This window comes from Xenopus tropicalis, chromosome 9, assembly GCF_000004195.4.
Source record: "Xenopus tropicalis strain Nigerian chromosome 9, UCB_Xtro_10.0, whole genome shotgun sequence".
NCBI lineage: Eukaryota > Metazoa > Chordata > Amphibia > Anura > Pipidae > Xenopus > Xenopus tropicalis.
Genome location: NC_030685.2, coordinates 63,289,478 through 63,316,634, shown reverse-complemented (window position 1 = coordinate 63,316,634; position 27,157 = coordinate 63,289,478). Strand labels below are relative to the sequence as shown.

The 27,157-nt window shown below is 39.2% G+C and overlaps 1 protein-coding gene across 3 annotated transcripts in view; it reads right to left on the bottom strand.

The window, feature by feature from the left end:
• Positions 1-27,157, bottom strand: part of znf385b (zinc finger protein 385B) — a 317,721-nt gene that overhangs the window by 210,464 nt on the left and 80,100 nt on the right. For 2 of the 3 annotated variants that reach the window (XM_004917741.4, XM_018097602.2), the window contains exon 2: positions 20,166-20,471. In XM_004917741.4, coding sequence (XP_004917798.2) covers positions 20,166-20,469 — 304 coding nt within the window. In that variant the 5' untranslated portion in view covers positions 20,470-20,471. Of the gene's footprint in view, positions 1-2,133; positions 2,643-20,165; positions 20,472-27,157 lie in introns of those variants that run through there. The other variant, XM_031893267.1, reaches the window with a different exon arrangement.

Genomic DNA, 27,157 nt, shown 5'->3' with positions numbered 1-27,157 from the left:
GACAGGCTTTCCATAATTCGGAGCTTTCTGTATATCGGGTTTCCGGATAAGGGATCCCATACCTGTACTACCTTTTGTCACTTTTAGTAGACGGATCAAACATAATTTCTAATGGCTGAAATTGCATATAATAATGTATGTTTGTAAATTAGCCCACAAGCCCCTAAAGGAGGTTTGGGATGCTGTAAGTGTAGGTCTATGAAATTAGGGCTGCGCATTGAACATCTTTGGAGTAGATAGAAAATAATACAAAGCCTATGATCATCATGACAATTTATTATTTGAATGCATATCTAATCAGTGCCGGGTATTACTTTCGGTATTTTTTACTAAATGAAACATTTTAAAACTACTGTAGGAATGTTCCCTAATCCGTTTATCTCAGCAAAGACTCACAATGTGGCAGTAATGTGCTTCAGATAGAATCTCTGACAACAGTGGTCAGATTAAAGACAAAAAACTGACAGATGGACCTCTGCTGTAAAGCATGACCAAACTTTAATAGAAAGGACCATTTAACCATTTCATTACACTTCTCCAGGCACGCACCAAAGTGACTAAAACCTTTTAAAATGTAAATATGTTTTCCTAAACTGTAGCTCTCCTTTTCAGTGCACAAATGCACAAGGCAAAGTGTCAGCTTCAAGACATCCCCCAGCTCTAACAGGGGACAGAAATCCTGTCACTGAACTGCAGATTGACCACTGCCATGAATGAAAAAAAAAAAAGCATTTAATGAGAAACCATGTGCTCTGTATAAAACTAATTTCATGCCTTCAAAAGCACACTGTGGCTTGGAGCAAGATAGCGGCTCTGGGACTTGACAGATTGGCTAGCACAATTGCTTTGCTTCCAATGCAGCCGGCATAGCCCAGCTCTACAGATGTGGGCGACAAATGCAAAAGCTCACATCATCTGTCATATTTAACAAGTGGCTTCTCTACTGTTTAGCTGACTGGTGCTGGTATACAGATGCTCAACGAATGCACAGAAAACATATACTGTAGGTGGGGAAACGACCAGAAGAACTATAATTTGGGGGGGTGGAGTCATACTGTAGGTACAGGATGCTTTCCACGCACCAGATGCTTCATAACTGCATCTCCCTAACTCAACTAATTTAAGGATTCTAGGATTGTTGCCTTACCCTTCCATTTAGAATGAGTTTGGCTTTCCTTGTACAATTACCCCAATACTGACAGATGTCGGTTCCTTCCATCTTTCCTGAGAATTTGGGATATGCATAAACACTGTTTCACCATGGTCTATTCATAATAGCTAACATTATTTTGCCTTGGCAGTGCAAGCAGTATGGCATCGTCCAACTCATGTGTAGGATAACATTGCCACTTACAGGAAAACAATAAAGTATACTCTGCTATCAAAATAGTATATTTTTGCTTCTAAATAGAATATTAATTAAAAAAAATGTAAAAATGTCAATAAAAAGGCCACATTATATATTAGGATTATAACTTTTACCCCCAGTGCTCAGAGATTGGCATTGGGAAACAGGTGTATATTAACCTGTTTAAACTAAAGCTAAATAGGATCTCCAACCTGTAGCTGCTGAACTGCAACTCCACAGACTATGGGGGCTGTAGGACAGCAGTGGACAATGAGCCACAAGTTATTCTAGAGAACCAGAGCCAATATTATCAATATGCCTACATCTTACAGCACTAGCACTGTGGCAGTAATACAAAAATATATCATCCTGTACTTCCTACCAATTCTGCACAGAACACAGCTTTAAATAGTCCTGCTGCTCCCTCTACTCTCTCCTACACAGGTAAGGGGGGATCCGGGCTGACCACCCTCATTCTCCCCAACGAAGCTCATGTTCTTCTTGCTTTCTGATCATCCACTTCCATTCAGCTTTAATCCCCCACATTAAATTACATTCCAGGTCTCAGAGGATAATCAGCTGACAATATCAAGCAGCTATAGGGAAAATGTTTTAGAGGAGAAATACAGGGAACTCATTATGGCATATGTCTCATAGACAGTACAGTGGTGCCAAAATGCAAGCATAACAAGGTGAGAAATTCCCAAGTTGTCTTGTAGCCTCTCTCAGGTTCTAAATACACATATATATATATATGACCATCACATATAAAGAACAAGGCTTACCTCGACGGGAAAATCCACTCCACATTTTAGCAAGGAATAAGCCCAATGCTTAGGTAGCAGCAAACAGCGATCAAGTTGGACAGAGGGAACTTCCAATAGGTAAAGAGTATAATCGAAAGAACTACACTCTGGCACCGACCATCTCTGTGTCTGTGCAGTTTCCAATCAATGCAGTCGCAACCCTCGGAGACGCTGGTTCATCTCGCTGCTCATTGAAAATCCTTTACACGCTGGCAACATTTTTAAGGGGAGAAGCAGCGCGTACTGAGTCATTTGTAAAGAAAGCACAGCAATTACAGAGCCGTGTCTTTATGCGGGGACTGAAACATAGAACTGTGTCACACCAGACGCCTGATGTGAAATTATGCAGACAAAAAAAGCAACCTAAAGGCTTCATTATCAATGCATGAAATCAGCTACTGTGATCAAATTCAGGCAGGCTGCAGAAAGGCATGTGATTATGAAAGGTTCCACCAAATCAGCCCTGAACCGTGCAGAATGAAAGAGTCATCTTTATCAACTGTGCACTTAAAAATAGCCTGTTCCCTTAAAATAATAAACTGGTGAGGCAGAGGATAATCAGTATTCTATGTGGCGATGAGCAATCGTTTGGAATCAGAGAGAGAGAGAATAAAAAAAGCCTTCCTTTAATGCTTTAATGCAGTAGTAGGGGTTTTGTACTGCAACTCCCAGCATCCTTAGCAAGCCGAAAGCTAAGAATTATGGGAGTAAGCAACTGGAAGGCTATAAATTTTAATATGCCCGCAAGGCAAGAAAGATTAAAGCATTACAGAGGATCTTAAGCGTATGCTATACATTCTGTGTCTATTTTAGAAGCAGAGTAGATCAGAGCGAGAGGGAGATGAGTTTATTATCCATCATATTTGTTTTGTGCTAATGCTGCCCAGTCTGATTCAGTGCCGACCAGACAAACCATTCCCTAACTTAAACAGATAAGGAAAGGTGTGAAAGTCTAGAGATCCTGTCGATACACGCAGAATGGAAATCTAGCTATAGTAATGCAGCGTCCGAGACAAACACAATTTTACATTTAATTCTGCAGGAGAGAAGCGTTTTGCTGTGGTTCCCTTGTCAAGCAGCGGCGCAGTGGCTGCTATTGATCCCAACAGCATTATTCCAACCGAGCAACAAGTAGCTGCAAAATATATAGATTGCTAGTGAGGCCGGAGGGGGTTTATTTACCAACTTCCAGCAGGGGTAGGTGGGCTACTGTCTATAGTTATTTAAGAAAGGGGGTGGGTTCTGTGGTTGCACACAAACCAATATGCAAGGGACCCATTGGCATGCTGATATCCATATGATACAGTGGGTCTATGTCCACAGACCATTGGAGCTGTGATTGGTACATTGCATGGAGCTACTGTACAGTTGCTGGTGTTCTTATTTACTTGCCTGCTTATCTCTCAAGTAGATTGCTTTTTCTTTCTATATCACCAGCAGTTTATTTATTTCCTGTTATTTATATAGCGCCAACACATTTCCGCAGGTCTTTGCAAAGATTATGCAACATTCCCATCAGTTCCTGCTCCAGAGGATATTACAACCTAACCTTTCCCAACCTATCCTAAGTCCCTATCACATTGACACAAACACTATGGTCAATTTAGTCAGGAGCCAAACACTATGGTCAATTTAGTCAGGAGTCAGTTACCCTGCCTTTAAGTTTTTGGAGCGCTAATGGAAATTGGAGTCCCCGGAGAAAACCCATACAGACATAGGGATAACATACAGTTCTTACAGATAGTGCCCTGGCTGGAACTGAACTCAGGAACCTAGTACTGCAAGTACTGCAAGTGCTACCCACTGAACCAACATATTCTAGAAAGGTTTAGAGTAATTGTAAACTAATGCTGTACAGAAAATGCCCTTGTCATAAACCAACCCAGGACCGCAGCACTAACAATGAAATGTTCACCTCCATGCCACCCATGGATAACCCATTCAGTGCTTTCTCAGACCTAGAAACCATTCTGCACAGTTAAAGGTAAATTGGGGGACGCATCAACGAACTTAGACGGGCTTCACACAACAGCCGGAAAATTATGGTATTTATAATTCCCCTGAAGATATAAATGGCACAAATGTCAGCTGCCACCTTCAAAGTTCAACCACAAGTACAGAGACTTCCTTCCCTACATGCTACACACATCGTTCCACAGCCGACAGCACACAGAAATGACAAAAATGCCAAAAAGTTAGGAGTACAACATCAAATTGGTTTCCTTCTGCCCATTATATCATATTCCGTATATGCATGATAATGTTGGTACATAACACATCGTGTTTATCTGGGATGTAGCAATCCATCACAAGAAGGGTCATTCTAAATAACCTTCTATCAGAAGCCACCATTACTCATTGTAAATCTATGGTATACCCCAGTCATGAAGGAATTTTATTTTTAGTATAGTTATATAGTCATTGACCTTCAAATTCTGCATCAATTGATCAAGATTAGAGGCAAGAAAAAACTAGAGCAACCTCCAACCTCAACCTCATAGGAAAGTAGTCTTGGGTCTTATGACTTGCTAAAATGCAGAATCATCTATTTGCAAGCAGTGCTGTAGAACAGAATGGTGCAAACATGGAACGCATATAAAAATATATGACCAATAACCAATACAAGAGGTAAAAAAGAGCTTGTTGGGTAGCAGAAGGGCAAGTGCAACAGTAGGCAGGCCCGGGCTGGCAATCTGGGGATTCTATCAAATGCCAGAGGGGCTGTTAGACTGTATGATAGTGTTACCTACGTTGCTTCTTTCAGTTGCTGCTGAAGTACAACTCACAGTAACCACAACTTTCCATTGTCTGTATATTGAAAATGGTCTTATCCCCCTTAGACACTTCTCTTCTTACCATTCCCCTTTATCATTTCAAATCAAAACTTGTAAATTCTTGCAATCCCCTTGTTCATTTAGTTATAAAAATTAGTGTTTACAAAGAATGCAAAGTTGGTGGGGGGAAAAAACCTTATTTGGCTGATTTAGGTCTCAAAGATTTCCAGTCCAGTATTCTTACAAATTATGTTGTTTCCTTTTTGCCATAAAAATGCAACCCCAAGCTAATAGCTGCCTCTGCGTTAGAGAAATCACCTTTTTGGGGGTTGGACCATATCCCTTGACTGTTTTTACTCTTCTAAATACTAGCATACATTATATTTATAAATATGTCTGTATAATGCACTAAACTCTTACGGCAGGTAGTTCTATATGTTTCATGTTGGTTACCTATAAGAGTAGTTGAATTTTATAGTTACTGAATCTGGTTGTGCTCTAAGAAAACATCTGAAAATCCCCTGCAGACTTGTTATGTTTTCATTTGACCTACTGGTGTCTCTGGCCATCGCCTAATGGCAATGATCAGCGTTTTGAGTAGAGTACATTCAACATAACCTGCTGCCCTACACAAACTGCATCAGATCCTGCCCCTACACCAATCTTTTCTAAGCAGTTATTTTTTCCTGCCCTTAGAACATCCATCTCTGAGTAGGAAAACAATGCAATCAACAGGTTTGCTTGGATCCCATAGGAATAAATGCTATCTGCAGCAAAATAAGGGAAATGCACCAGTCGGCAATGCCAAATATAAAACTGTTCTTTCAGCAATTTGGGATTCTTTGAGTGACATGTGTTCTTTATACAGAATTTAGATGAACTCTATCGGACTACAGGAAAACGGCAGGTCCTCTGAAATGGATGCAATGCAGGGGTTGATACAATTTATTAAGGTGGTTGTAAACATGTGGTTCTTATGGTCCTAAATAACCCCTTATATTTTTATATTAAAATCTTAAATTGTTTTCCTTCCATAACTTTTCAGAATGTTCCAGTCTTTTCTCAGAGTATGCCCTATCTGGATCACATTATGGGTGCAATTCTCAACTTGGAATTGATTGTACAATGGGGATATATAAGGTTAAACACTTCAGCTGCATATGTATGATATTTACAGAGGTATCTTCACCTTGCCCTGCACACTCCTGAACTGCTGCAGGTCCAAAATGAAGCAAGGAGACATGCGTGTGCCCTATGAATACAGCATTCCTTAATGAATATAGATGCCTCCCATCCACTAACTTGCCATTGAGGTGGCAGGAACAGGAAGCAACAAAGCCCTGTAATTACCTCCTGCCCTATGTTCCGCTGGCACAGCAGCTAGTGCCTACTTATGGATCATAGTAAATTGCCCCTCATGACAAATCCTAATGTTGGCTCTATGTGGATTTAATGGAGAAGGCAAACCAGAAGAATAGGTGGGAAAGAAAGGAAACTGAGTGGTTTTCCAGGCTCTCCATGCTGCATGTTGAAATCAATCTGGTTGATTTTTGCCAATGCCCACAGCAACCCCCCAACCATGTCCCTTGCTCCACCCTTTCCAGGGGTATAAATACAGACCACTTACAAACCAGGTTGACAACTATGCATGCTGGCATTAAAGGTATTCTAAATCTCTAAAGAAATCACCCAAGTTTAGGTAGTATGGAAATCATCAGTAGTGCAAATGATCATATTCTACCTTAGGGTTCATTAGTAACAAGTTATGCATCCAGCCTGTAACTACATGTAACTGCAGGTCTATTAAGTACTATAAGCTGGACATGTATTGTCATATTTAATTTACATAAACTCTATTGCCCAAGGTCATAAGAAGAAAAAACAAGAGAAATGACAGAAATAAATCTCAAACCTTTCATACCATGATGTGTGTACGTAGAAATAATTCAGGGAAGGAAGCCCAGGGCTGTTCCTGAAAATTTCCAATTACATGGAATACCCTTGATACAGAGCCTTGCCCCCTGGATTTTAAAGCACAGACAGGACAGCATGGTGATCGGATCCCAAATTTTGCTCTTGTTGGAGTTTACTAATGCAATGTAGGGTTTGGGAATCCAATCAGCATATTGCCCTGACTGTGCTTTAAAACCCAGAGGGTGAGGCCCGGTATCAAGGGTATTCAATGCAAATGGAAATTTTAGGAGGACATCGCTGATAGACAGATAGATGGAGAGATAGACAGACAGACAGACAGACAGACAGATAGATAGATAGATAGATAGATAGATATAGATAGATGATAGATAGATGATAGATAGATAGATAGATAGATGATAGATTAGATAGATATAGATAGATGATAGATAGATAGATAGATAGATAGATAGATAGATAGATAGATAGATAGATAGATATAGATAGATAGATATAGATAGATAGATAGATATAGATAGATAGATAGATGATAGATAGATAGATAGATGATAGATAGATAGATAGATATAGATAGATAGATATAGATAGATAGATAGATATAGATAGATAGATAGATGATAGATAGATAGATGATAGATAGATAGATGATAGATAGATATAGATAGAGATAGATAGATAGATAGATATAGATAGATAGATAGATAGATATAGATAGAGATAGATAGATGATAGATAGATAGATAGATAGATAGATAGATGATAGATAGATAGATAAATAGATATATAGATGATAGATAGATAGATATATGATAGATAGATAGATAGATGATGATGATGATGATGATGATGATAGATTAGATAGATAGATAGATAGATAGATATAGATTAGATAGATAGATGATAGATAGATAGATAGATAGATAGACACACAAGGTACTGTATAGTTCCTGTTAAAATAGCATGAAATTGCCCATCATCACAGGCTTTGAAGGGCCCTCATCCCTGTGCCTCCCACTGAGCGGTTAATAATGGATTGTTAACAAGCACAGTGTTTATCCAGATACATCACGCAGACAATGAGTTCCCAGTTTACAGGAAAGCACATTTGTTATCAGGTCGCAAGCTCCTCACATTAATATTTGCCAATTATCACGGGCACTTTGTTTCAAGCCAAATATTTAGATTTAATGTGTAACCTACAGTTGGAACTACGCCTAGTTACACCTTTTCCCGCAGAAGTGTAATCTACCACAACATTTCTCCAGTCGGCTCTCTAAAAATAGTCCCATCCATCATCTTTAAAATCCACACAATGAAAATAATCAAGCAATCACACGCGCGGCTCGCATCCTCGCAAGGTGTTGGAGACGGGGAGATCTTGGCTAAAAGACGTGATTGCAAGAAAACAACAAATAATTCCTTAAAAAACATTTAGCCTGGGAGCAGGGTTTAGAATAAATCACATGTTTTTAATGTCTGCGACTGTATAAATTCCAATTTCCATAAATTTTTACTGTTTTTTTACCTTTTCAACATGGAGATTTTTATGATATCAAACAAGAGTAGGAAGAAATATATCAGATGAGACCTTATTATTAACACAAGGCTAGGAAGAAATTCAGTGTGGCCAAAAGTGATCTGACTTTTTGTGTTTCAGGGTTGGACAACTCCCCAGAACCAGGTAAATCAAGGCAGGTTTTCTTTGGACCAGTTAAAAATGTTAGCAGGACCCTAGCAAACCAAGTAGATGTTGACAGTGTGTAAATACAGAATGTGTACTACAGGTACGGGACCTATTATCCAGAATGCTTGGGACCTGGAGGTTTCCAGATAAGGGGTCTTCCCTTAATTTGGATCTCCATACTTTATGTCTACTTAAAAATCATTTAAACATTAAGTAAACCCAATAAAGAAAAATTATATCTTAGTAGGGATCAAGTACAAAGTATGTAGTAGTATCCCAGAGAAAAAGGAAATAATTAAAAAAATATATATATTTAAAAAGAATTATTTAATTAAAATGGATACAGTCTTTCTGTAATTTGGAGATTTCTTGATAACAGGTTACGGATAATGGATTCCATACCTGTATATCAGGCTGGGCCACAAGTGAGTAGCTGGCAGGTAGGAGCCTAAGTGCTTAGTAATGTGATGTTTCCATGTTTGGTAGTAGAAGAACCAGGAATAAGTAAATGCACTTGGTGCATTGGTTTAATAAGAAACTTGAACAGATGAAAAAAGATTAAACAAATCTTATCTGAGTGATAGAATAGAGAATACAACCTGAAGATAAGTCCATAAGTCCAACCTGAAGATAAGTCCATATAACAAGAGGATGGGGGCAGTCTGGGAGCTGAAGCAAGTCCATATAAACAGGCAAGAGGTCAAACCCAGGAGATCTAATAAAAGGATAGGTAGCAGGAACAAGGGACTAACCAGACCAAAGAACAAGCAGGAACAGGGCAAATCAGGAACTTATGCACAACTGGCAAGAACACAGACATGAGCCAATGATCCAGCAATAGGCAAATGGCAGGAAAGCACTGTCTTATATAGGGCCTTGATGACAACATTATTGACACCTGACCTTAACGAGATTAGAGGAGGAGACTGAGAAAACAAGAAAGGGAGATTATGGTAAGGTTTAATAGGACAATGCACTGTCCCAACAAACTGCAGTCAAAAGTTTGAAACCCCACACCCTCACAATGTAATATAAATGTCCAGGCCAAACATCTGCTCAGCAGAAGACATGGGACCTAGATGTGGTCTAGGGTTATAAGCATTGTACAGGTGTCTATGTTATCCCTGTTGTAGGAACTGCATCTGCCATCAGGCCTTGAGATGGAAGGTGGCCCCTAGTGATCATCGAATCTGCCCTATTTTGCTGGACAATTCACAAAACAGAAAATATTTGCCAACTGCATTGAAGTCAACGGGCATTTTTCACAGCAACTTTTTCCAGGCAAAATACATTGGAGTCTACAGCCATTCTTCATTATAAGTATGTTGCTACGCAATGCATTTTTTCCTGTAGTGTGACCTTAAACCTGGAAATGTAGATGCTGCATTATTGGCTGTCACGTAGCTCCTATGTTGCTGGTAGGCAAAGGGTTAAGGAATATACTAATATCACAAGTTTCTGATATCACAAGATTTTCATGGCTTATGTATTATAGCATAAATTTGCATATAGAAATGTATAAACATAGTAACATAGGAAGCTATGTTGAAAAAAGACACACGTCCATCAAGTTTAACCATAATGCCTATATATAACCTGCCTAACTGCTAGTTGATCCAGAGGAAGGCAAAAACCCCATCTGAAGCCTCTCTAATTTGCTGCAGAGGGGAACAAAATTCCTTCCTGTCTCCAAGGTGGCAATTGGACCAGTCCCTGAATCAACTAGTACTAGAGCTATCTCCCATAACCCTGTATTCCCTCACTTGCTAAAAAGCCATCCAGCCGCTTCTTGAAGCTAAATAATCTGTTTACATGATGTAATTAGACATGATAAATCCAATGATGAAGAATTTCTGTCTAAATGAGCATTGAAGAAAAACTAAACCCTAATGCATATGGCTAAAATACCATATTTTATATACTGAACTTACTGCTCCAGCCTTACGTTTCAGCATCTCAATGGCAGTAATGATCCAAGACTTCAAACTTGTCACAGGAGCTCACCATCTCAGAATGTGTCAGTGACACTCACATGCTCAGTGTGCTCTGGGCAGCTGCTGAGAAGCTAAGCTTAGGGGTCGGAACAAATTATCCAGCAGAAAATGAGGTTTGTCTTTCACAGAAAGTGATCCTATACGGCTGATTATTAAATTTGGATGCTAATTGCACTGGTTTCTGAGCTGCCATGTAATGTGAATTGAATATGTTACTAATCTGCCATATATTGTGACATTTATATTCTATCCCCAATATGTAAGAAAAGTCAATAAGTTTGCCTGGGTGCAGTAACTCATAGTAACCAATAAGAAGTTTGCTTTGAAACAGGTGACCAGTAAATGCTACCTGCTGATTGGTTGCTATGGGTTACTGCACCTGGGCAAACTTGGTATATATATATAGTGAGTGGGTCCCAAAACTCAGGTAAGTGACAACAGCACAGAGCACATGCAGTGGATCAGCAGAAAAGAAGGTGGGGGGCTACTGGGGGCATTTTTGGAGGGCCCAGATCTTCCCTGCTAATGGGCTGGGGGGCCTTGGGCTGGTTCAGAAGCCCCAACATTTCTGCCCTGCTACTTCTTTAGTTAGGCTTTAGTTCTCCTTTAATAGTCGTGCTCTTGCAACCCTTAATGGTCTTGCACTATTTCCCCCATATTTCCCCCACTATTTCCATGGTCTCTAATAAATGTTCACTATTTTTTTTTTTGCCAACCTGGGCAAAGGGCAGCTGTTTGCATGTACGACAAGCTTCTCTGTATGTACAAACTGTGGACTGACATAGTCAACATTCAATACTAATTATGACTTTTTGAATAAAGGCTTCCGGTCTGTGTATCCCTGATGAGTTGGGGAACCCCAAAGCCACTCTTTAAACTTTTTTTTTACCCTTCGTGCTGCCCTAAAAACCAAGAAATATCTCTGCCTGTTTCTTCTCAGCAGCTGGCGTTGCAGAAAGTAAAATTGATTTCTTGCTACTGTAGTTGCATTGCTTTATCCAGCCATTAAGAGACTCTCTCTATCAAAGCTTTACTGGCGAGTACTAAAGAGAGTTGCTGCCTAGGAATTTTAATTTAGAACAGAAGCTGGACGCAGGCAATAACAAGTCATCCAACTGTATTTACTTGTTTACTTCTGCTCTTGGAACAAATGACCGTGCATTTCGCCCTCCTCTGTAGCCTTAGAAGTTAGATATAATGAGGGCTATCCAGGAAAACAAGAAGCATGAAATATGGTTTGTAGTTGAAAATAATGAGGCTGAGATACTTCATAAGATACCCACACATGTATCAAGGCATCAAAGGCTCAGTTGTTCACAGGTTAATGAATACACAGCCCTGCCGCAATAGATATGTTGAACTACGTACCACAGGCTACACTGTGATTATCTTGGGTACTATAAGTGGATAATAAGACGACATTTTGAATTGTTGCTCAGCTACAGGTATTCAGCTGTAATGCAACTCTCAGCATATCCAACATATTATTATTATTATTATTATTATTATTATTATTATTATAATAGTTAAACAACTACATGGGTTGACTCACTTACTGCTGGCACTGAACAACTGCATGGTTACTATAAGTCAACTTTTATGCTTGAAGGAGGCCAATGAAATTTTACAAAAGTAGTAAAGTCTTTGTGATATTAAAAGTAATAGATGATACTGTTTACAAGGAAGAACCCCCAGTCTGTGGGTTATACAATAAATAAATCTGCTAAGCTGCAAACAGCCATCAATAATGGAAACAGTAGTGAAAAATAAAAATAACAACCTAACTGAATCACAGGAAAGTGCCCCAAATGGCATGAAACACGTTAGGCTGTTTTTTCTATCCTAATAAATGTTATTTTGATTTTTCACTACTGTTTCAATTATTTATGGCTGTTCAGGTAAGTTGTGGTGGAACTTAGCATAAACTATGTTGCTGATGCTAAGTTGTTGGGGTACTTGTAGACCAGGGGTCCCCAAACTACTGTTTTACCCATTAGAAACATTTAAATCTAAAAAATACTTGGGAAGCAATGCAAGCATGAAAAAAAGGTCCTAGGGGAAGAAAAATAAGGGCTGTGATTGGTTTTTTTTTAAGCCCAATGTGGACTGGTAGAATACAGGAGGCTCTGTTTGTCAGTACACATGGCTTTTATGCAACCAAAACTTCTCCTCTAAGTCAGAAATTCAAAAATAAGAACCTGCTTTGAGGCCAATGGGAGCAACATCAAAGGAGCTGGTGAGCAACATGTTGTTGGGGAGCCACTTGTTGGGGACCACTGATGAAGACACTAAGTTATAGCTGAACTTATGCTGTGGTGGTGGAACTTAGTGTGAACTATGCTGACGCTAAGTTGTGATAGAACTTGTCAACTTGACACAACTTGTGTCAAAATAACTGGGTTGCTACTCTTTTTCAGATCTAGCAGTGGCTTTGTAATATAGGTGTAACATTGGCAAGGTTATATGGATGGGTGCTAGAATTTAAGAATTAATGGAAGGGATGCACCAAACCCAGTTTCGGCCAAACCCACAAATCCATCATAAGGGATTCGGCCGAATTCACACAGCGACATTTAACCCTTCCAAACCCTAATTAGCATAGCATAGGATTTGGATTCGGTTCAGCCAGGACCGTGGATCCAGCCGAATCCAAACCCTGCCAAAAAACGAACCAAATACTGGATTCGGAGCATCCCTAATTAATGGTGTGTCTATTAATGACCTTTGTATACAAATTAAATCTATTATAATTAGTGATAACCGAAACTGACATGTACAGGGCAAAAAAGTTTGTAATTACAATGTTGAAGGATATTTGATTGTATTAAAAGAGCTCATTAAGGTGATCCAATATTCTAGATACTCCAGGAACTACAGCAGAGTGGCTATTGTGGCAGTGTGTTCCTTTATCCATGGGGGTCTTGAACCCCCAAATGTCTAAGAGTTTGTGATCCAAACATCTCACCAACATCTTAAAGACCAAATACGAACACATAGGACAGGAGAACATGATAACATAATTCAATACAGAAATATAGCACCTGTAGGCCAGTTAGTTAGATAGTCCTGGAAGCCTACAGACAAATGGAGTGAGATCTGAGGACAACCCTTATATTGTTGATTGAACTGTGGCCACATACAGCTAAATGGCTAGACTTCTATTTCCCGTGACTACTGCAGGGGGCCTACTAATTGCTTTGTGCCCGGGTACAGTTGGACTTGAGGCCCTTCTGCGTCTAAAACAAGCCTGGCTGTCCCTCTTATGCTGTCCCTGTATCAACTGGAGCTCAGAACCCTTATTGCTTTGTGTTCTCTCACTTGTGTAATTGGCTTTTTCCTTCCATTAAATATGTATCACCTATTATTAAAATACATACACACACAGTATAATAAACAGTCACACTTTTTTAGCCACGCAATGGGTAATATCATCTATTTTACTTTAAAGGGGATCTAAAGTCTTAAAGTAAATAATCTGTATTTATTATTCTGACATCTGTAGAGCCAACCTTGCCCCAAGCCTTACAGAGCAGGCTGTCTTGCGAGCAAGGGGATTGGTGGCAATAAGATGAGCAAAAAATGAGCAAATTGTTTAATTCCTTTTTTCCAGAGGAAACACAATTTATACAATGATCCTTTCAAATGTGACCTGAGGAGGAGGAGGTGTGATGCATGTAATTATGTGTGACACTAAGATCCCGTCTGTAGCAACATTCACAGTGACTCAGCCATAGAATGTCAGCAAGTAATTCTGCATGCGTTGAGAGAAGCAAAGCCTTCCTAAATGCCCATAATCACTGACAATAAATGGCCACTATTACAGGCCAATTATTGGCAAATGATGTGACCCGAGGGAAGATGTAAAGGGCTTTAAAACAACAAGTTTCAATGATACATTTCAAAGAACAGAAATATATATATATATACAGTAACCAGTATGAAGGCTTGTTGGGAAACATTAAGTGCTTATCTAAATCACAGGTTTATAAGGAGGCAAATATATAGTGAATAAAGTACCCCCTTCTGTAAAATACACGGCTATTATAAAGCACTGCAAAGTTCCATAATCATACAAAATCATTTTGCTTTGCTTTTATAAAGCTCCTGGAACTCCAAGATGACATATAATACCCTCATATTTACAGGGGGTACTTCATTTATTTTAAAGGAATACTGTCATGAGAAAACATGTTTTTTTACAAAATGCATCAGTTAGTAGAGTTAGTAGCGCTTCTCCAGCAGAATCCTGCATTGAAATCCCTTTTTCAAAAACAAAGATTTTTTAATATATAATTTTAAAATTTCACATGGGCTAGATACTGTATATTCTTCATTTTCGCAGCCATGTGACTTGTGCTGATAAACTTCAGTCACACTTTAGTGCTGAGCTGCAAGTTGGAGTGATATCATCCGCCTGACATGACTAAGCACTGTTTATAAGGAAATTAGTTACAGGATATTCATGGCTCTTGTGTATTATATATACAGGTTTGGGATCTGTTATCTGGAAACCATTTATCCAGAAAGTTCCAAATTACGGAAAGGCCAACTCCATTTTTTAGTAGACATAATGTATGAAGATCCAAATTACTTAAAGACCCCTTATCCAGAAAACCCCAGGTCCCGAGCATTCTGGATAGCAAGTCCCCTACCTGTATATGAATATATATATATAAACTCAAATACAACTCGTAAACTCAAATTACAAACTCAAATACAAATCGCAAACTCGAATTACAAACTCAAATACAACTCGAACCATAATTTGAACATCCCCTAAGAACATCCCCAGAGCTAGTGTCCCATCCCATAACTATAGCCCTGCCTACATTCGGTAGTTCAATATTTAAGGAACATTAAAGGAGCATTAAAAATACTGCTATAGTTTATATAAACAAAGCTGCTGTGTAGCCCTGGGGTGTAGCTATTGAAACTGGTATAGGTTGCATTCCAGATAACAGACAACCTCTTTAAAACACCATTGTATTCTGCAGAGCTTATCTGTTATCTGCTAGGCAATGTGTGCCTTTTCTCTTTTCTCAGTCAGTACAACAAGGATAACTTCAGGGACAGAGATTTTGGATGTCATTGTGCTAAGGAAATTCCCTGGCAGGGCATCAGCTACCCATTCATTTTTAGCCAATATTTTTTTTTTCAAGTAAAACAGGAATATAAGGTTTGTGGGTCACTTTAATATTTGTGTTTTCAGCTAATATGAACCAAGAAGGGAGAAACATTCTTAAAAAAAAAAACAGAGACCCATTTTCAACATCTTTTATTGGCTATAAAAGAATGCCTGTCTCTATGAAGAAGAAACGCAGATCGTACATCAATAAGACCCAGTTCACATGGAGAGACCATTAGAACAAAACGGCTGTTTTACTTCACTGTAGGTACTCAATAATGGCAAAGCATCAGAGAATTTACAGCAGAGCTGACAATGTAACCTTTTCTTTTGATCACTGTACTGCGCTATAATTGTATTTTGCTGCCATCTTGTGGCGAGTGCACACACCCACACAAAGTGTTCATTCCCAAAAACTTCAAATTAAGAGATTCCAACTTATAATGACGTGTTTATGGCTACTTATACACAGGCAAGCAATTAAGATATTTTATGAACCTGTATAGATTATGTATAGACTCTCTCATTATCCATGCATACAGACTTATCCAATCACAAACCAATCAGCCTGTCTTACAGGTAACTGCATGTCTGCTCTTAAACCTGCCGCTAAACTGCTCTTCCTGCCGACAAGACAGTGAGCCTTTCCCCTTAGCCTGGTCTCAACTACTGTTCTAATACTAGTTCAGTTATATAGGCATAATGCCTTATACCCCTGGGTTGGAGTGTGTTGCACAAAAGACACCTGGGAAATGGGAATTTTATGCCAGAGCTGTTTCCATGAGCAGTCAGCATATATGGATGCAAATTCAAGTTTCAAGTTTATTGTCATATACAAATAACAATGAAGCATCATTACTGTAATGAAATTTTTTTGACCCGTGTTCCTCCCAACTTTACATAGACAAAAAAAAATATACAAATATTAAATATAATAAAAGTGTGCAATAAAATAGTAGTGCACTGAAAAAAATCTCATTTCCTATAATGAATCTTTAAGCAACAGATCAAGGGAGCAGGTAGTAACAAGTAATCTGCTGTGACTGTGAAAGTGGGGCCTTGGCCTAATGATGTACTGTATAAAGTCTGTTGCTACTGTGGGAACATAAGCTAAATAAAGCTAGACTGGGCAAAAGAATAGATGGTGCCTGCAAAGTAGGGATTTAGGTGGATAACTAGGTCATGCAGGACCTGTGGGAAGAAAAATATACATTGCTTCAAAACACACTGGAAAGCACCAGCAAGGTTAAGAGGAGGTATTAGGAGGGAGAACTGATTTATATGGCAGTTCCAGTGCCTCCATACTGACCTCTATTGTGACCTACTTGTAGATTTCTCTCGACATGAAACACATTTTTTCCCCCATGTCTATATTTTGACATTGCAACTGAGCCGGCATATCTCATATATCAGATACCTATAGATAGATGCAGCAGCCAAGGTCACACTGACGGCTGATATAATAGGATATGCTGCACAATCTGTTCCAGATATCCTTCCGGCAACATTGTTAGGGCATGAAATAAAAGGGCAGCTATGCACCGGCCTGCCATGGGGAATTTCTCTACAAAGTGCCCTGAACAAAGGGGAATATAATGGCATTCAGAGATGGCATTTATATACTGGCACATAAGTAGTGGATCATACGGATGTTACATGGAACAAGCCTTTTGATATTATGATATTCTTGAAGTTCTTTGCAAATTAAAAATGAAACCCAAATTATTTTTCTATGAAAACATCAATAACTGTTATAAATGTATTTAAAAATTGTAGCTGTCAGTCATATAATGCCTTAGGCATAGAGGCGGGGCAATCAATACCTTTTACTTTCCATTCAGCACTTACTAGATGTCACTGCACTCCTCCCTCTTCATGCTCTATAATTGTACGGCATGTGCATGGGCATCAGGTCTCCCGTTCTGGCACATACACAAGATTTGGCACCTGTCTGTTAGCTGTTATTATTTCCAAGACTAAAGAAAACAAGATTGAAATAATTTTTATAGCGTAAGTTTATTTTGCTCAACTAACTCGATGGACAAGGATTTAGAACTTTCTTCCGGTGACAGGTCCTGTTTAAACAAAGTGAAAATAGACAGAGGTAACTGGGGTGCAGTTAGGGTTGCCACCACTGCCCGCTTTTTTTGCCGGGCAGGGGGCAGGCAGTGATGTCATAGGTCGAGGGAGAAGAAGGGCCAAGACGTCACAGGGGTGGGGAAGAGGCAGGACAGTGACATCACTGGGTGGGGGGATTGCCGCGTCAGTCTCGGTGAGGAGGTTTTGACCTGGACAGCCCTTCCGAAAACCAGGCTGCCGAGTCAAAACTGTCCAACTGGTGGGCCCTTATATTAATATTGGAGGTAAGGATTACCATGCTAGTTCTGTACCATGTCCATGTACCAGTGGTTCTTTAAAATAAGAAGTAATGGTCTTTCAGAAGGTACTTCAACTTAGCATATGGCAGATAAAGGCTTAAAAACAGCATAACCTAGATGGGACCCTCTGGACACCCACTTAGGTGCTTTACTGCTTCAGGCTCAATTTTCTTCTCTACCCTAAAGCCTTGTGCCCATCTACCCTCCTCTACTGATCAGAGGTCAAAGAAGCCTAGACCTCTTATCTACTTGCTTTATACACTAGGGAATTTTACATCGCACCTCTGTGCAAAAAGAGATTTCTCCTTCCCAGAGGGCACTGCTAACCTAGATGGGATTTCTTACAGCAGCAAACACCTGTTTATTATTTGGCTCTGTCTGGGTTCCTGTATAAGGACCGGTTGTTGTGGCTGGGGGTACATCTGCGAGGTTGCTTATTTTGAGCAAAATGCGATTAATTTGTTTTGTTTGACCTGCTTTAGCTAACCTTTCTTATCTCTCCACTGTTTTCATCTAAAAAGTGTTCTGCTTTAGCTAGCCTCTCACATAAATAGCAGATGTCATTTTCCTGAAAAAAATTCAATTATAGCAATGGCATTGTTATTTAACTTTTAAAATCTATCCTCATCTATTGAGACTATTGATCTGACAGTTATCTATATCTGTATTTTAATTAGAAGCAAGCACATACAGTGACATTTATCAGAAATGCACATCTGCTCAATAAAAGCACAAACAGCAAATGATTCACACACAGATATTTCTAGGTTTGTAATAACAGAGTAGCTATATGCAAAGCTGAAATAGCCTCCACTGTTATAAATAATAATACAGAATATACCAATAGCCCAATGATGGTAGCAAATCTCAACCCATGAATACAAGTAATCTATGTACTAAAATTAATTTATTATATTTTTCATTAACATTGTATTATAGATATGCAATTACATACCTGTAGAACTATACAAATGAAGACTTTATTACCTTCAGCGTATTCATTTATATCCTTTTATATATATATGCTTATATATGCATTTATATCCTTTTATATATATATATATATATATATATATATATATATATATATATATATATGCTTAAGATATATATCTTAAGCAACCAGTGTAGTGTAGCTCATGTACATACAATGAGGTCATTTACAGAGACTCTGGATGCAGGTCCAAGAGCGCAAAGGAAAGCAAAAGTGTGCCTTTATTGCTCAATAAAAAAAGTACTTGCGTCCAGGGCACGGCTGAGCTCTGCACCTAGCCCTGTCCTTACCTTCTGCCCTATGGGAAGAAAAGGGCTCAGTTGCAGACTGCACCTACCAGCGCACCCTAGGGGATAGGAAGGGGACAGGAAGGGGACAGGAAGGGTTTCAACAAGTGCCTCCCCCAGCCTGCCCCTTATGAATAAAATGCTGCCGAATGCAGTGTTTGGAGTGCAAGACCTGCTTTAGTCTGTCACAGTGCAAAGTACATGCCAGATTGCACCCATTACATGCACTTTGCACCCTGTTCTGCACATAATGACCCATCCTGTGTGCTCAGAGCATATACATGGGTATAGGCTGAACATTATCCACCTTTAGGTCCATGGGGAACATTCAAGCAAAAGCAAACCCTATGTCATCTTATCTAACTCTCAATATTAAATATTTGGATATTGAATATTTTGCGCACTAGTTATTTGCAGGATTTAAATCCAAACCATCACTAACCTCCATATGCAACAAAGGGCACTAGGTGTGCCAAGGAGCAGTAACCCATAGCAGCTAATAAGATGTTTAGTTGGGTGCTATGGGTTACTGCTCCTAGGCAAACTTAGCGCCTTTTATTACATAAAAGATATAAAAATTGTGATTTTCTTACAGGGGTTCCTTGGCACAACTTTTTACAACAATAGCCTGCACGTAGGAAAAAACAAAATAGGTGGAATCTGGCACAGGTGGCCAGACGGTTAATCTCATGGATGCTCCCTAGCAAACCCGTAGATGCCAAAGAACCATACAAAACTAAAATTCTTCCCAAGCAAAGTTTGGCACGTCTAACCAATGATCACTGGATGAACATTAAGTATAACAGCACATACTGTATATAAAGTTTGAGTGCCACTCACCTGTGCCGGCACTGACAAGCAGTGAGTTGGAAGGTGAGTTTGGGGTTATTTTCCCGTTGCTGAGCTGCTTTAACCTCTTCAGGTGAGACTTGCCATTGTAGTGGATTTGTGCCTGAGCGGCTGAGTTCAGCTGGATGTTACACACCTCACACAGGGAGAACAGGATCTTCTTATTCTCGTTGGCAAACTGATGCTCCGTCCGGTCATTCCAGGTCACTTTTTCCTCAAAGCAGCGCAAAAACATGGCCGTGCTCATCCTCCCGTTCTCAAACACATTGTAGTCGGGACTCAGTGGCCGTTTCATGTCTAGAAAGGCAACAAGATGTTTTTTAAGGTGAGGTGTTACACAATGTTACGCAGGACAGGCTCTCTATTTCTGTACACAGTGATTATAAGGAGACATTCTGACTTATTTGCACAAATATGTTTCATGCCAAGACTGCAGAAACTGGTGGCGACAGCCCTGATTTCATTTTATTTGGGTGCCTGTAAATTTCCATTGTCCTGTGCATTGTATTCACAAGTTACAGGGCTACAGGATCAGCACTAGAGGCATCCAATGCAAAAGAATGCCTTGACCGGTCACACATGGATAGTGCTGTACTTATCACTAGGTATTGAGGATACACTCAGTACTACAGGTGCCAGTGACATGACCTCAATAAACACCTGAGAGATAGGGGTTTTCGGACTAAGGGTCTGCTGTATAATAGTGCCCCCTCCTGAGCCCCAATCCTACCTTACACTTCACCACCTTCAACAATCTAGTGGCAATGGGCAGCTGTGAGTGCCACTACACTACATGATACAATGACATTCAATAGTGTTCCGTACTTCCTATTTTGTACCAACAGTTCGAGGAAGGAGCAGACTAACAACCCTATGCCAAAGAATTGATTTTACAGAGATGGGAATGGAAGAACACCCTTTATGCTTCTGTAGTACACTGGGATTTAACCAGCAAGCATATCATATATAGGAAGGATTTAGATCTGCTACTGACATGTTCCTGGAGTGTGCCTGCCCTACCCTGCCTGTGTGTGCCATACTCTTCCTGCCATATGCTGCCTGTGTGTGCCATACTCTGCCCTACCCTGCCTGTGTGCCATACTCTACCTGCCCTATGCTGACTGTTTGTGCCATACCCTCCCTGCCCCATGCTGCCTATGTGCCATACTCTGCCTACACACAGGTCTGAGGTGTGAACAGTTGAACAATGTGGGTGATTACAGCCTGAGCCTGAGGTGGGAACACTGCAGGGGGTAAACAATGTAGGTATTAAAAGGTGTGACCAACACAGGGGATTACATGTTTAAACAATACAGAGGGATTACAGCCTGAATCTGAGGTGAGAACCATGCAGGGGGGGCAGTTAATCTCAGTACTGATACCATTTAATGCTTACTCAAAGGTAAGCCATCAAAGCAGCCAGACAGGTGGGGGGCCACACAGAGGGGGGTCGCGGGCCGCCAGTTGGACAGCACTGATCTAAATGATTTTTCCAAGTAATATCACAAGGTTTAGGAATGGGTATCAATTTACTTTTGGGGGAGATTTACAGATTCTTAAATCGAATCCTGATGTTGTAATTAAAGCCTCAGACAAAGGGTCAGATATTGCAATCATGGACACTAAGAATTATGTGAGCATATGTAAGAAAATTCTTGGAAATAAACATTGGTATCGTCCTTTACTTATTACCACCGTTAAAGCAATTTCAGGAAAAGCTGTTTTTACTGATTGACCGAGCCTTTCAGAAAGGACTGATTAATGTGGATATGTGTAATTGCTTAAAAGTATTGCAACCTAGGACCCCAACATCCTATGCTCTTCCAAAGGTACATAAATCAGTGAGTGACCCCCCCAGTAGACCTATAGTTTGTGGGTGTAGGTCACTCACTGAACCTATATGTGAACTGATTGATGCCATATTACAACCTTTGGTATTATAACTGGGCTCCTATGTGGCAGACACTATTGAGAGAGGTTGATGGGTTGACGTTGGACTTGATTGCCTACGGATGAGTCTGGATGTGGAGGCTCTTTATATGAGCATACCCCATAAACTGGGTCTAAAAGCTAAAAAGTACATTTTTGAACATACTCACAGCTCATTAACTTAACTGCCTGCTTTGGATTGTGTAGCTACGGGGGCCAAATTTTCCCCTATACTGCTAATTTATTCTTGGGTGAATGGGAAAGGCAAGTTGTTGCAGCTGATGAGTTTCAGATGTACATGTGCTACATTCTCAGGTGGCACAGATACATTGATGATATAATGATCCTTTTGGCAGGGACCTGTTCATTTGTTGAAGGAATTTGTTAAATAACAATCATTTTAATTTGCAGTTTACTTTGAATTATGACTTCAAACAGTTGGAATTTTGGGACATCAGTTTACAGGCCAATGAACAGGGCTCAATTTTGACTAAGCAAGTAACACTTTGTTACATGCCTCATCTATGCATCCTCAAAGCTGTGTCAAAGGTGTTCCCAAAGGTCAGTACCTTAGGTTAAGACGTATTTGATCCTCAGATGAGGAATTTAAACAACAAGCATATGAGTTATATAAGAGGTTTAGAATGTGAGGTTATAAAAGTAGAAATCTCCACAAAGTTTACCAATGGGCATGATCCCAGAATAAGGAGTCATTTCTCTATAGCTCTGAGGTTGGAATTAGGCCACATGGGCAGCCCAAGTTAAAAGTGATTAACAGGTTTCTGATGACATATAATTCTGATGATACAAAAATATGTCACATAATCGGGACCCTCAGGTGGGTAAACTAATTGACCCTAGTCCATCTTTCACGTACTGAAAAAATTACAGTCTTAGGGACTTGTTAACCCAGAGTCATTTTAAAAGCTACATAAAAACCTTCAATTACAGCAAGCTTCTTCAGCCCCTTGATCTAGGAAAGCTTACAATCTATTGTCCCTATCACAGTCACCAAATGTCATCAAGTCTGCCTACATGGCCAACTGTGCCTTGCTCAGAACTGAACCCAAGGACAGTACAGCAATACTAAGCCCTGCACCACTGTGGCACCAGTGATATATAATTCCCAGTGAGCATCAGCCACTTTAGAGGAAACAGTTTGAGAAATTTCTATTAGAAGAAGATCAATACCCTAGAGCATGAATATGTTAAATAATGACTTTGGGAGCCTCAGACTGTTAGCAGAACAAGCCAAATGACTAACAGTTAATCAAAGGGCAGAATAAAGGGATGAAGCATATTAGCCAATGTAGCTCTAACATATAACTGGCGATGTAAATATCAAAGACGAAAAAAGATGATAATGTGCAGACATGACCCTTTGTATCTGCTACCTTAATAAGCCTTTCCAAAACCTGAATCATCCCTGTGACAGTCATGCTAATTAAACTAATGGCTCTGGATCTGGGTATGTGTTTCCCAATTAATACAACTAAACTTTTCTGTGACAGAGCTTTTGTTCTCTGCTTTATACTCAGGGTTCCATCTACTTGCTAAGAAGGCTATACTGCTATGCCTATGGTGAATAGTTTGCACTGAATATTGGTTAGTCTATACACCCACTGTATAATGTAAGGTATTATTTTAACCAAGAGCAGCAAGGTTTGCTTGAGGTCTAGTAACCCATGGCAACAAATGAGGTTTTTTTCATTTTCAAACTTAAGGTTAACTTCCTGTTAGAAATCATAGAGGATGAATGTGGAGTGACATGTGGCATTTGGGGAAGACTGATGATTTTGATATTCTTGCAGGACAAAGTTCGAAATAAACCTTTTCATACATTTCTATATGAATACTTATGTGCATGTCCAGTTTAGTGTTAGGTTAGTATAACTGTGTGTTAGATATAGTTGTTAATGGTATTTTATATAAAACATAGGATTGGGTCTTTTGAATTCAGTACATTTGCCTATCAAGGAATTTGCTTCCTGTCTATTGTCTATATGTGCAGTAACATCTTCTACATATAAGGTTGGACAGATACAGAGAAATATCAATAGTAGGCAATCCTTAACAGTATTATCCCTATTCCTGGAAAATGGGTGGGTTCAAGTGGAATATGATCTATGCTAAAACAGCATAAAATTAAGTCTAATTTGCAGTAGTAAAACAGAGAAGGTGGCAAAGAAGAGATGCCCATGAGAGAAGGCTGGAAGGGACACCAAGGCCTCAGAACCCTTCAACATCTGGGTCGTGTAAGATAATAGGCCAGGCAATATAGAATATTTTCTTTATGTGCCAAATTAAGAATTTACTAGTTATATTGCACTGAAGCCTAAAGGACGCTTTTTGTATGAAAAATCATGTTTACCTGTGGATTTTGAGGGTTCCTAGAGAGTCTACTCCCTTCCAAAAAATATAAAAGTAAATTTATATAATTTTACACTGCCTGTAGGATAATAAGAGTTAATAGAATTTGGACCTGGTTATTATATCACAGTCAAGTACATCGAAGACCTCACCGGTATCATCAGTGCATTGCTCACTGATAACAGTGGTGAGATCTCCGGTGAAATCGATTGTAATATATTACAATAAAAGGAAGGTAGTGACCCCTACAACTGAATGTTGGCCTCCAACATACAGGATCCATGAGCAGTTATTGAGGAAACTGTAGGACCTGGTTATTACCTTACCCCCAATCTAACACCACAAATAGAGATATTCTGGGGTGCATACCAACCCACCCCTTACCCACTATTATTTCCATCCAATACCTTTTAAACCAAGATTTTTACCTTGGGATTACACGGTGCCCTGGCACAACCAACACAGAAAGGAGCACAGTCAAAGCATGTACTTTGTTATTGTGTTGGAGCAGAACCCTGAACACAAAGTAACACAGAAATTAAGGAGCAGTTTTTCCTAGGACACAGAATAGATTGAGCTGAGAAAGTGACAAATGTAAGCCCATTTAATTTATCATGTAGTTAGTTTTATGCATTTTGTTCACATATAATGGACAATTAAATATAAATGGTCCTCATTGAATCTTGTGTTATACTTTTAAAATTTTATGTAGGAATATATTCAGCACAGGCACTTTTTACATTCAATTCAGTAATATTATTTTTATAACCTCTTTCCGCATTACCTGAAGTTACAAATGCAACCAGTGATATAATGTATTGTGCACAGACATTCCTGCATTATACAGCATCTTATGCATTCCTAATTCTTGCTTATGTTATATTTTAATATTACAATCACATTTATTAATAAGAATATGGTTAGATATGCTGTTTTTTAACTTATTAAACCTTCTATACCAGCCCAGAGGATCACAGAAAAGTAAAAAGCTTCCACCCATAATTTCTCAAGGGAAGCTTCAAATATCTAATTTTGGGGCTTAATGGTGAAGGAAAGGCACTGGGCAGTCCTAAAATTTTAGCCTCCACCCCATGGATATAAGCATTTATCTGAGATCCTGGATCACTGCTCCTGTTCACTAAAAACTGCACCGGCCCAGGGTATTAGAGGAGCACCACCCCACTATCCTTTTCTTTTTCTTTCAGGATCTTCTTTGTGGTCTGGGTGTGCACACACGGTAGTATGGAAAGCAGAACTTAGATGCACAAAGATCCCAGAAGCAGAAGAAGATTGTGACATGGCATGGTTTGCCACCTTTAAGCTGGCATTTTACTCTTCTGCCTACGCCTAGTCCTAAGCCTGCACTCTGCTTTTCTCAAGATTATGAAGGACAGTGACCCAATGATAGCAAATGAATATTAAACATGTTAAATGTAAATCACTGCTGATGTGGGCATCCATGCTTGGGCACTAATAATGATTGTCTAGAAAACTCACTCATTATACACAACCACAGCATGGCTACCTGCATTGGGAGTAGGCTTCTGTTTCCAGGGGGCACAGCCTATTCTTGAAAAAATACTCAAGTTTCCCCTACTCTGCTTATGGGCCTACATCTCCAATAGGGGAAACAAAATTTCTGTTATAGGTGACCTTTCACTTGAATTAGATATGCAAATACAGGTATGGGACATATTATCCAGAAGGCTCAGGAGGTTTTCCAGATAAGGGATCTTTCCAGAATTTGCATCACCATACCATAAGTCTTCTAATAATCACTGAAATATTAAATAAACCCAATAGGATTGCTTTGCCTCCATTAAGGATTAATTATATTTTAGTTGGAATCAATTACAAGGTACCGTTTTATTATTACAGAGAAAAAACTATTTTGGCCTTCCCATAATTCAGAGCTTTCAGCATAACAAGTTTATGGATAATGGATTCCATACCTATATATGCTTTAAAAAAGCTTTAGACATATTTCTACTTAGGTCTATGCACAAACATGTCTATTGGATCCAGTTAGATTTTACTGGCCTATCGCTGTTGGAATAACAAAAGCAATCATCTCCTTGGGAGACAAGCAGCTGAATTTTTTACTAGTTTTTTTTATTAGTACATCATTTTTTTATGAATTACATGCGCCGTTACCCTTCCTTACCTATGATCTTCACAACAAAAAAGGTATATTAAAAAGTTCTAAGAGAAAAATGTTCTTGTTGCAAATCTATTATTTATGATGTTGTACAAGAACAGTGTTTATTATTGAGCAGTATATTTGTTGACAGCATTTCCAACAAATCTAGACCTTCCTCAGGAATACTCAGTGCTCCATATTAATGGCCCCAAGAGCAGATATCTTTATCTTGATTATGTAGAATACTTGGGATTAAACAGAACTATATTATTCTCATGTAGTTTTAACAGCTTTGTCTTTTATTTCGGTGTTAGATCTGTTTATATTCCTGACTGATCATGGTAGCCAGAAAACAGAGTAATATTCAACTGAATGATTTAACATGATGACCCCTCTCTTACCGTGCAGCTGAATTATGACACATAACAGACAGATCTAAAGAAGAGGATGCTGCGACTGGAATGCAAAATAACAGGGGAATGCAACAAAAAGATATGTGCAATGCAAATCTTGTTTCGTGTAAAATTTTTTTGAGGGTTTGCAA